Raw genomic sequence first — 12,432 nt, 5'->3', positions numbered from 1 at the left:
GAACACCTTCATGAAAATGAAATCTCTGCCTTAAGTGGCTTAGCTAATGGGAACTTTTTGTTTGGAAAGCATTAAGTGTGGCCTCCTGAGTGTGATGGCTCCATGAACCCATGAGCTTCCAGTCACTGGCTGGCATTCACAACAAGTTTTCACACTTATCTGCTTGGCTACCTCCACTTGAAAGCCTGAGATAACTCCCAGACTCCTGCCACAGGCCCAACTTCTCCCAGCCTCCTAAAAAAGGGAAGAAAGGCAGGCTAAGAATTCAAAAGAAGAGACAAAACAAATCAAGAAGGAAGGAGAACAATTTTCACCTATCTCTATCATCTCAAAATTGCCTTCAAAAAGCTTCTGCAATAAAAGAAGGAGCCTGGATTGTGGGCTGCTTGTCTGGGAAGGAGACAGCTCTATCTCCATGTTGTGTCTTCTCTCCATCCTGGTCATACTCATTTCATTTCTCTCCTCCCCCAGGCCAAGGAGAAATAACCAGCTCCTGATTTCAGCACCCGTTCTGTTTATGCAGAAGGTGAATTACTCACCTTGCACTTTTCCCTGCCTTTCACAGGCCAAAAGCAGAGGCTTAAAATAATGTTATTGTTTGTCTCTGGTTGGGTTGTCTGGAAGGAAAATATGAGTTAGATCTCCTATTATCCCAAGAATTATTTGCCAAGAAAAGGTAGGATATCTTTCCTCACACATACACATAAATATGGCCATTGTGTCCTGGGCTGCATCAGGAGAAGTGTGGCCAGCAGGTCAGGGGAGGGGATTCTCCTCCTCTACCTCACCCTGCTGAGACCCCACCTGGAGAAATGTGTCCAATTCTGGTGCCCCTACCCCAAAAAAGCCATGGAGGTGCTGGAGTGTGATTAGAGAAGGGCCAGGAGGATGCTCAGAGGGCTGGAGCACCTCTCCTGTGAAGACAAACTGAGAGAGTTGGGGTTATTCAGTCTGGAGAGGAGAAGGATCCAAGCAAACTTCTTGTGGCCTTCCAGTATCTGAAGGGAGCTACAAGAAAGCTGGGGAGGCACTTCTTAGGATGTCAGGGAGTGATAGGACCCAGGGAATGGATTCAACTAGAGGAGGGGAGATTTAGATTGGAAGTTAGGAAGAAATTCTTCACCATGAGGGTGCTGAGCCCCTGTGCCAGGTTTCCCAGAGAAGCTGTGGCTGCCCCATCCCTGGCAGTGTCTCAGGTCAGGTTGGATGGGGCTTGGAGCAACCTGGGCTGGTGGGAGGTGTCCCTGACCATGGGAGGGGGTGGGAATGGATGATCTTACAGATCCCTTCCAACCCTGACAATTCTATGATTAAAAAAAAAAACCCCATATTTATGACCTCTCATTAATACACACGCTCACTCTGCAGCCTGTGTTGTTTCCCACAGGGAAAAGGAGCAGGAGACCCAAGGCTGTGCTCCTAAACTGATAAACCCCATGATGCAGATGAGGACTGTGGCTCTAAGTGCTGTTATTTTTAGTTTATTCAGGGTAGAACTCAGGTCTAAGCAGTGGGGCTGAAGATCTGAACCAGTGCAGCACCTCTCAAACATTCACTTCCTCCACCAAGGCAGAGAGAAGCAACTTGCCAAGAGGCCTCTATTTACCTGGCCAGATGTTAGGGACCTGCGTGTAATTAAAAAAAAAACCCAAAAGGCAAAGCAACCACACCATAGCCTGAGCTGCAAGGAAGGAAGGGAGGAAAAGTGGTGCTGCAAGGTTCATTTTGCTCCATCAGAACCATTTTGTGTTCAGCTGCCCTCCTCAGGGTGCTCCAGCTGGAGGTGGGAATTTCCAGGAGGTAGGAGTGATGTCTCTCCAGGGTCTCTCCTACTCTAGAGCACTTTGATTATGAAAATTAATGGGCAATTAACTGCCAAGCCAGCCTAGAAATTCTGAAGATGAACACACAGCTTGGCAGGTTGTAACCACATGTAGGTTGTGTCAACCCAGATGCAACAGCTCCATCTTTTCTAAAATAGTTTGGGTTGGGACCTTAAACACCATCCAGTTCCTCCTTGGGTTGTCCAAGCACAAGCCAACCCCTCTCCAGAAGCCACAGGCTGTCCCCAAGCCACTCCCTGATAGAAAATTGTCTTTTCAGCAGGCAATATTAATTGGTCTCCAGGACTCACATCTCACATCCAGGAGGAGGTGAGCTTAGCAACAGAACCCCTTGTGCAGGCAAAGCAGCTGTGGGTAGGGATGCTCTCACCCATCCAGAAATGCCCAAAAAAGGTCATTAAAGACTTGTGGATGGAAGCTTTCTCCTTGATTTAGACACTGAAATTCTTCAGAGTTGTGCAACTCTATCTTTTTGTGTATGATTTTGTGGAGCTTTAGAATAGGTTCCCCTGAAAACCTCAGAAAGTGAAGCAGGAACTGTCAGACTCCAAGGACAGAGGTACAAGGACAGGGGGCATGAAGACTCACAAGGACATTTCTATAGGAAGAACCCAGTGTGCTGCTCATCATTTCTGTGACACCAAGCTGGGTGGTGTACTTGACATTCCTGAGGGACCATTCCTGGATGGTGTCCAGAGGGATGTGGATAAAATCTAGGAGTGGGTCAGTGTGAACTTCATGAAGTTCTACAAAGTCAAGTGCAAGATCCTACACATGTCAGGGGAATTCCTGGGATCAGCACAGGGTAAAAGATGAAGGGCTGGAGTCCTGAGGAGAAGGACTTGATGGTGTTGGTTGGTGAAAAGCTCACCATGAGCCAGAGATGTGCACCACCAGCCCAGAAACCAGCCCTGTCCTGGGCTGCATCCCCAGCAGGGTCAGGGAGGGGATTGTCCCCCTCTGCTCCACTCTGGGGAGACCCCCCTGGGGTGCTGGGTCCAGTTCTGGGGTCCCCAGCACCAGAAGGAGATGGAGCTGTTGGTGTGAGTCCAGAGGAGTGACACAAGAATGATCCAAGGGCTGAAGCCAGGCTGGAGAAGATCTGTGAGGAGAGCTTATTGTGACCTTTCAGTACTCCTGTCCCCTGTAAGAAAGATGGGGACAGACTTGCTAGCAGGGCCTGGAGTGATAGGACAAGGGGTGATGGTTTATAAAACAAAAAAAAGGAGAAATTCAGGCTAGACAGAAGGAAGAAATTATTCATGCTGAGGGTGGTCAGACCCTGGCCCAGGTTTCCCAGAGAGGTGGGAGATGCCCCATCCCTGGAACCATCCCAGGTCAGGTTGGATGGGGCTCTGAGCAACCTGATCCAGTTGGAGATGTCCCTGGGGTTGGACTGGATGGCCCTGAGAGGTTCCTTCCCACCCAAACCATTCAGTGATTCCATGATTACCTTGCATGCAGTTACAGATTAATGCAGGACATTACAGATAAGAAGTGTCACCAACTTTTCTCCATGTAGGAATAACCTGCTCTGGACAAGCTGCTGCTCAGCAAGAGGACTTGGACAAAAAATAACAAAGCCCAGCAGGTCTCAGTGCCAATGCAGAAGAATTCTGTGCCAAACTGTGTTCACTTGGTTACCCTGTCCCTAAACTTAAGTCCTTCAGAGCAAAAATCAGTGCTCCAAGCATCTTTCCACTCAACACCTTGGTGAGGACTTCCAGAGCTTGCCACTGGTCCAAAAATTTTCATTTGTTGATTCAAGTGGCAACATAAACCCAACACTTTCAGTGCTGGATATCATTAATGCCCAGAAACTTAAACATGAGGAGAATTCCCTCCAGAAGCATCATGGCCCACCCTGTAGGTCATCTGGCTCACTAACTGCTAAACCCTTCTTTTTTATTAGGCAGCAAATTTATTCAGGGATGGTTCTATGCCAGGATGGAATCTCTGCAGCCTCTTAAAGTCAGAGTTCTGCTTTATCTGCAGGTAAGAATAAACTGACACAGGAAAAGCAAAAGGCCCAGTGTTTCTCTGTGTTTACAGCATCACAGCACAGCAAGGACAGAACCTGAAGGGCTGGATTTGCATCCAACAATTCCTCTGGAGTTACTTAAGCTAGTCCTGTCCACCAGCTCAGGATTTGGGTCTCTTGACCACTCTCACCTGCATTAATTCAGTCCAAGTGACTATGTAAGCACCATCTCAGGGATACAGGGAGAGATGAGAGTGTAGGCAGCCAGCTAACAACTCCCACTGGGGGTTTTAAAATTACCATTATTTATAAAATAAATCTCCAGCTGTCAGTGTGCCTCAGCAAATGGTATTTTCCTAAAGCTGCCCCAAAAGAAACAGGTCTTGAGATGCCACTCTGGTTCTCTTACCATGAAGCAGAAGCAAAGATGGTCCTGGGGTAGGGCAGAGAGTATTTCAAATACACTCTGGTTAACAGAGGAAAACTTCTTTCTGTGTTCAGCCAGCACACCCAACTCCCAGTTATTTACTTGCCTACTTACACTGATTTCAGTATTTAAATATTTAAATACTGGAGTATTTAAACATTCATGGATTTTAGTCACCCAAAGCCTCTTCAAAACCCTTGCAAGATCAGAGAGATGTTCAAAGGAGAAGGGAAGGTTCTGCTTGGGGTACTATAGAAGATTCACCACCATGCTGACCAGGCTTTTGAGGTCCTGAACTGATTTTCAGAAAGGTGGCTCATTGTTTATGAAAGCCCCAGAAATTTATCTTTGCAGTGTTTTATAGAGAGCCAGATGGAGGAAGAAGAGTTAATTAAAAAAAAAATAAATAAATCAAAGTTTGGATACAACTTGACTAAGCAACTGATGGGGAAGTGAGAGGTGAGACTCCACCTCCCAAATACAATGAAGAAAACCTCACCCTCAGCAAATTTTCATTCCTCCACATGCTTCAGCTGAGTAACTTACCCAGAAAACTCTCCCAAACACTTAGCACAAATTAGGGATTTCAATGAAATCACACCCCCCTGGCAATCCACAACCTCCTCCCTTATCAGCTGCTATTGATGGGAGGAAGGAGGCTTGGACATTACAGATATAAAAGATATTTCTGTAACTGATTGCAACAGGGTGATTAAATCAAGGAGGTCTTGAGTACTTACTCTTAGCCTGTCTTTGGGCAATGCAACAGCTCCTTGCTTGATGATTTCCAGAACTCTCTCCACTGAGAGCTCAGCTCCAGCTTGCTCTAATCGGCTGCTGAAAAAGCTGATCACCTGGGAAGAAAAAGCAGAGCCCATAAGTAAAGAGAAAAAACCCCAAAACAAGCAAATAAAAAGGAGATCTTTGTGTCAATTTACACCCAAAGCTGTCACCTTGGATGAATGGATCTGTACTTCTAAAAGGAATAAAGATGTTGTTGCATGTGTCACAGCTGTGGGGACATCTGACAATTTTCAACACACAGCTGAATTATTAAAATTACACTCATTATTTATTTATTATTAAATATTGCATTTATTTAAAATTATTATTATTTATTCCACCCTGACCTTTGCTAATGTTTCTATCCATCCATACTGCACCTCAGCACTGTCAAGGTCTTCCAGCCTGCTTATTAAGAGCTGGGGCTCAAAATTTCCTTTTCATCCATAAAAGTGAAATTCTGTTTTAATGCCACTTAGAAGGCTTTAAGACAACTATTAATTATCTCCATACAGCTATGAGAGTCTACAAAGCTTCCTGGGAGGATTGTAGCCTTCAAAGCCACAGGAATTGGAGGAGGGGGGCATAAAACAGCCCACAAAGCTCCTTTTCTCCTCGAATCAACCACCCAAAATGCCCCATTTATCTTTTCCATCAAAGACCCCAAGCACCTGCATGTTCCCTCTCCCTGTTCCCATCCTCCTTGTACCTCCCTGGTGAGGCCAAGCTGCTTTTCACCAGATTTTCCTTTTCTGTCACCCAGCTGGTCCTTGTTAGCTAGGACACACTCAGGTCAGGCTTTAACTTTTATCCCTCTCCAAGCTCAGTAGCTCACAGACATCCCATCAGCACTTCCCCATGTGGGACATCAGAACTCCAGTTCTCCAGCTCCTTTCACCCCCAAAAGAGCAGAGTTTCCAAAGCCCCATCCCAGAGAAACTCAGCAGTCAGGCTGGGCTGACAAACTCCAAACAACTCCAGAAAGGTGCAGGGCAAAGTTTCAACACCAAATTCAAGAGGCTTTTTGTGGGGGAGCCCAAGTCAGCAAATGGCTACCCCTTGGCTGGAATCACACACAAGCTCCCCAACATCTCCTGGGGTTCAGAGATGCTCTCCTCTGAGAAGCTGCAATGCCCACTTGGATCTGAATCACAGCTTCCAACACATGGATTAATCCCTGTGAATTCTTTTAAGGAAAAGAGAGGGAAAAGTGGATTAGAGTACACAATCTCTGCAGAGCTCTCTTTCTTCTGCAATGAGACCCAAGCTGGAGCCAGAAACCATTACCCTAATTATGCCTCCCAGCTCAGTTGCTCTTCATAAAACAAAGCCAGCTGATGGTTCCATTACTCTGAGATTCCAATTTGTTGTTCCTCTCTTGTGATTCCCCCCAAAACCTCAGCCCTTGCTTTTGAGCAAGTAGGTTTGCTGGACAGCAGAGCAATTTTCTCTAGAAACTGAAACACATGACACTTGCTGCATGTTGCTTTCTTGGGGTTGTGGTTTGGGTTTTTTGGGTTGGTTCTGTATGAAAGAACAGAAATGTGGCAATCAGGCAAGAAAAAAAAATTCAGGTTTCACCTTCTGTCCTGTCCATGATTATCTTCATGCTTGAATAGAGAGAAGAAATTTCCCTGCCTCTGGCAGATGTTGCAGGGAGGTTTTACATTCTTCCAGATAAGGCCCTGCTGCAGTGCTGTGATCTCTGATCCTTGGGGGGGGGAAAAAAAAAACAAACCCCAAACCAACCAAGCAGGAGTAGGAAGATGTGCTGAGTTCATAAGCAAAGGGAGGAACCAGAAATTACAGAAGAAAAAGGCAAGAAACAGCTTGTGCAAAAAGTGTGAGGACTCCATGTGGGGCTCCCTGGGTTTGGCATGGAGTCTGGGACAAATTGCTGGTGGAGGATTCCCAACTCAGAGAGGAATGAGAAAGTTGCCCACAAACTTTGAAAGAAAAAACCAACCAAAGCCAAGAAAACACCTTCTTGCATTTCAACATTCCCCAGCTGTCAAGAATGGGTTGGTGAATCCTGTCCCTGCCCAGGGCAGGCTCAGGTGGAGAATCCATCCCACCAGAGCTGCTGGGATAGCTCAGGTTCTGCTAAGCCACAAGAGGAGCAAAATGGAATATTCAGATTAAATCCAAATCCTCTCATGCCCCACCACCATAAAAAAAGTGAGTGAGGCTGACAGACCCTACCTGAATTCTGGTGTTTCCTACTTTGCCTCCCATCTTGATGTGTTTTGGAAAGACTTTTATGTTTGTGTGGTGAAGGTTGAGTTGGATTTCATAAAGAACAAAAGTGTGAGAGGCCTCCAAAGTTTTCAAGCTATGTCAGCATTTCCCAAGGCTGGGGATGGCTATTTTTGGTGTGCAGTTGAAGACTGAAATTAAAAGTATCTACTTGAATAGTAATACTTAGCTCTAAGCATTATTTGCCTTACTACTTGAGTCAGTATAGAGTTAATCCTTGGTAGTAAAGTACCCCAAAGAGATACTCAGGTACCCACTGAGAGCCCCAAGGAAATAAGGGAAAAAAGGGGAGGAAAAAAAAACAAGATATGAGTTATGCAGAGGAGAAATGTGAAGAGGCTTTTGTTTAGTGCCTTAGATCCCAAACCATCCAGCATTACATCACAGAACTGTTTTGGTTGGAAAATAGTGAATTTTGCTCCCTGGGAAAAAGGTTGTTTTCTACTACAGCTTGAAATGGGGATGTTTAGCTCCTTTTGAACCAATTTAAGGAATTGTAGAATTGTTTGGGTTGGAAAACACCCTGAAGATCACCCAGTCCAAGCACTGCCAAGGCCACCACTGCCCCATGGCCCTCAGCACCACATCTCCAGGGCTTGGAAATCCCTCCAGGAATGCTGGGGACTCCAGCCCTGCCCTGGGCAGCCTGGGCCAGGCCCTGACAACCCTTGCCAGGGAGAAATTCTTCCCAAGCTCCAATCTAAACCTCCAGCTCAATTCCTCTTCTCCCATCCCTTCTTCCTTGGGAGCAGAGCCCGACCCCCCCTGGCTCCAACCTCCTCTCAGGGGGTTGCAGAGAGCCAGAAGCTCTCCCCTCAGCCTCCTTTGCTCCAGGATCAACACCCCCAGCTCCCTCAGCTGCTCCTGGGCAGACTTCTGCTCCAGACCCTTCCCCAGCTCCCTTGCCCTTCTCTGGACACACTCCAACCCCTCAATGTCCTTCTTGTCCTCGGGGGCCCAGAACTGACCCCAGGATTCCAGGTGCAGCCTCACAGGGGGACAATCCCTGCCCTGCTCCTGCTGCCCACACAGTGCTGACACAAGCCAGGATGCTGGTGGCCTTTTGGCCACCTGGGCACCCCCTGGCTGACGTTCAGGTGGCACCATGGAAGAGATTTTAGGGAGAAATAAGAGCTGTTAGGAGCTCTGGGGACAAATGGAAGGGGTGCTGATTAGCCAAAGGAAGGCTAAAGGTGCTGTGATTATTTTTCCAATAAAACCCTGCTGGGAAGGGAAAGGGAATCAGCTTTCTCACATACTTGTGGATTCACAGGTCATAAGGAAAGACTTTGCAATGTTTAGTAATAACAAAGCACTGTGGTAGGTTTCCAGGGCCTTCTTCAGCATTGGAGACCTCTGGATAGCAGATTTTTGGCAGGATGACACTAAGGAGGATGGAGCAGACCAGGTCTGTAGGCACAGATGAATGTGGAGGTGGCTCTGCAGCTCCACCAGATTCCCCAAAATATCTGCAACATGGATTGGTCACAGCAACTCTGGACTTTCCCTCTGGATTTGGATATTTTATTTACTCTGGAGATAACACATGACCTCTGGATGCTTCAGCACTGAGGCAAAAATGGGTGAATACTTAAGGGGAATCAGCCTGGAGATATTTTTTAATTGAATTTTTATACTTAAGCTGCTTTTTAGGAAAAAAAAAATCTAAAAATCACCATTGCAAACTGACTGATACTTCCTCTGAGCTTGTCAGAAGTTCCTCATGGTTGAACACCTGGGAGCTGCTAGAATTTTGGTTGCAAAACAGGCAAGAGGAGGTGGGGAGTAATGGTTTGGTGATGCAAAGGATCCAACTGATGCCATTTCATTACCAGTAATTCATGGTGCCACGTTAAGCTTCTTATATCCTTCTTCTTAAGCAGTCTTTAAAGTTATTTTCTCTTTACTCAGGCCAAAGTTTGATGAGAAAATAGATTTTCAGAATATTGTAAAAGAGCCACACTCACAAAAAAAAATAAATTAAGAGAAAGCTCATCTCTCAGTCTAGTTCCTTGCCTGGATTTTTTTTCTGTACATTACAGTTATATTCAGTGTTGGGTCTTAAATTTGAAAGTCATTTGATGTCATGCAGCCAGTTTGCTTTTTCTGGTTCCTTTTCTAGGTAGGTGGGCAGGGAACTGAAATCTGCTCGTTTTCATGGTTTATTTTAAACACAGCTCTCTCATGTAGGTGGGGAAGATAATTTAGGCTCCTGCAAAAGGAAAAGGCTCCACTTTCTTATTGTATTTACCTCTTCTATTTTGTAGTTTGGGGGAAATTACTTGGGAAAGTGTTACACCTTCTAGAAAAGGTGGGAGCTCTGGCAGTAGGGATGTGATTGTCCCCTGGGATCTGGTGAGGCTGCACCTGGAATCCTGGGGTCAGTTCTGGGCCCCTGAAGACAAGAAGGACACTGAGGGGTTGGAGTGTGTCCAGAGAAGGGCAAGGGAGCTGGGGAAGGGTCTGGAGCAGAAGTCTGCCCAGGAGCAGCTGAGGGAGCTGGGGGTGTTGATCCTGGAGCAAAGGAGGCTGAGGGGAGAGCTTCTGGCTCTCTGCAACCCCCTGAGAGGAGGTTGGAGCCAGGGGGGGTCGGGCTCTGCTCCCAAGGAAGAAGGGATGGGAGAAGAGGAATTGAGCTGGAGGTTTAGATTGGAGCTTGGGAAGAATTTCTCCCTGGCAAGGGTTGTCAGGGCCTGGCCCAGGCTGCCCAGGGCAGGGCTGGAGTCCCCATCATTCCTGGAGGGATTTCCAGGCCCTGGAGATGTGGTGCTGAGGGCCATGGGGCAGGGGTGGCCTTGGCAGGGCTGGGTTAAGGGTTGGACTGGGTGATCTTCAGGGTGTTTTCCAACCCAAACCATTCCATGATTCTGTGGAAAGCTGAGCCAAGCTTCTGTGCAGCTCAGAGGCAGTTTGGGGACAGGAGCTCTGTGGTGAGGACACTTCTCATGTGGCAGCTGAAGTGACTGTGGAGCCACCAGCATCCTGGCTTGTGTCAGCACTGTGTGGGCAGCAGGAGCAGGGCAGGGATTGTCCCCCTGAGTTGGGCACCTGGAATCCTGGGGTCAGTTCTGGGCCCCTGAGGACAAAAAGGACACTGAGGGGTTGGAGTGTGTCCAGAGAAGGGCAATGGTGCTAAACCTAAACCTCCCCTCTTCCAGTTTCAAGCCATCCCTCCAGGGCCTTGTCTAAAGCCCTTCCCCAGCTTTCCTGGAGCCCCTGCAGGCACTGGAAGGTGTTTTAAGGCCTCCTCTTCCTCAGGCTGTGTAATGACCAGAAAAAGAAGCAGTGGAGGGAGTCAGGAGGCAGCACAGTCCCTGCCTACATGCCTCAGAGGCTTCAGAAAGGTAACTTCTCCTTCCCACCCTTCAGTTACCAAAAACTGCAACATTTGCCATTTATACCCATTTAGAGGCCACCAAATTGCATTCAGCTCAGCAGTCTGAGACCCAAGAGAGCTCTGTGATACTCAGGCATCCTCCTGATGGGTCCATCCTCCCCAACCAGCCTTGGTCACAGGGAGAAGTCCAACCAGTACTCTGTCTCTGGATGCTGAAATAAGCAGGTCAGGAGATCTTCCCTTTGAAGGGAAGCAACAGCAACACACAGTGTTGGAAATTTGATGACACAAATCCCTAAAGATTTCTTTCCATGCTTTTTTCGTAGAATCCCAGAATGGTTTGGGTTGGAAAGCAGCTTAAAGATCACCCAGGTCCAACCCCCTGTATGTGCAGGGTCACCTCCCACCTTGGCCCAGGTTGCTCCAAGCCCCAGCTGACTCCTTCTGACTCCTTCTTAGGGCACAAATTCCTCTCAAACATTCCCAAAGTCCTGTGGCCATGTGGATGGAGCTCTTATCTCCAGCACCAGAGAGAAAAAGCTGAAGCAAATAAATGTTGGGAACCAGGAACTCCTTTTGGCTCTTCTCAGATACTTCCCACATGGTCCCAGACATTCTCTTGTGTGTACACTGAAATTAAAATACTTTGTCATTTTTTTTAAGGGGTAGGAAGAGCAGTTAGAACATTTTGGCTGCAGCACACAGGACAAAGCCCAGTTATCTGTGATGGTAGAGCTGCCAATCTGAAGTGGAGGACCTGACAGGGTAGAAGACGAGTCAGCTGAATCTAATCTTTTATTCAGATCCTCAAGCCTGACAGCTTTCATCACTTGCCAGCTGGTGACAGGTATATTAAAAAAATAAAAAATAAAAAAAAATTAATCTTTTCTTGACATCCTGCATTCCCTAACAAAGGAGCTATTTAAAAATTCAACATGCTCCCTTGGAGAGCTTTAAATAGTTCCTGCCTGTAACTGGCATTATGCTGTAACCTAATATTAAGTAGTTTTGGGGAGGAATTGTTTAAATTGGTGAGGAAAACCTATGTTTAACTGTTAGAAAGGGAAAGGACACACTGTTATCTGTGGGAGCTGCCATGCAGAAGGATCTGACCAGCCCTGGTTTTCCTGGAGCTGGACAAGGAACCAGAGAAGGTCCCTCTCTCAGTTAGGAATGGAGATGGCTGTTATCTTCATATCTTCTCTTTACACAGCTTGAAGATTTTTTATCCTCACCATCCAGGCTGTCTCAGGGCTGGCTGTGGTTTGCAGCTGCCAAAAGTAGGGAGAGTTTTGAGCTCTGAATCCTTGGCTATTGCATGACCAGGAAACATGAAGGGAGATGAGAAGAAGAAGGGACAGGTACAGAGCAGGGTTTCAGGCCAACATTTAAAATGCCTTTAAGGATCAGCAGGAATCTGTTCACCTACTGTTATATTTTATAATAAAAGCAGAGGAAAACAGAGCCCTCAGCAGATTTTCCACTGCATGCAATAAATGTGCTATTATCCACTTCAGCAAGAAATTCAGCACCCAGTCCAGCTTCCCCTTCCAGTATTCCACACCCACTGGTCACACAAGTTGACTTCCACCATTGCCCAAGCTCTGCAAACACCAAGTAGATGACAGAGAAATAATTCTTGTACTTAAAATCTGATTTTTTTCTGTGCAGGAATCATTACTCAGGTTCTCACTATGAGCATTAAAGCCACTACCAGCAGTAATTAAGGAACACTTTAATTTCCAAATTTAATTTCCCAAGTCATCCTCCACAGTGAGCCACAGCAGTATCTCACAGAATCCTG

General features: G+C 46.7%; 1 protein-coding gene across 3 annotated transcripts in view; it reads right to left on the bottom strand.

Annotated features, from left to right (window-relative positions):
• DYM (dymeclin) overlaps nt 1–12,432 on the bottom strand; it is a 164,898-nt gene that overhangs the window by 27,173 nt on the left and 125,293 nt on the right. For all 3 annotated transcript variants that reach the window (XM_071731262.1, XM_071731264.1, XM_071731263.1), the window contains one exon: nt 4,993–5,106. In XM_071731262.1, coding sequence (XP_071587363.1) covers nt 4,993–5,106 — 114 coding nt within the window. The remainder of the gene's footprint in view (nt 1–4,992; nt 5,107–12,432) is intronic.

The sequence above is a fragment of the Heliangelus exortis genome, chromosome Z (genome assembly GCF_036169615.1).
Source record: "Heliangelus exortis chromosome Z, bHelExo1.hap1, whole genome shotgun sequence".
Classification (NCBI taxonomy): domain Eukaryota; kingdom Metazoa; phylum Chordata; class Aves; order Apodiformes; family Trochilidae; genus Heliangelus; species Heliangelus exortis.
The sequence above is the reverse complement of the archived record's forward strand: the minus strand, read 5'-3'. Positions and strand labels throughout refer to the sequence as shown.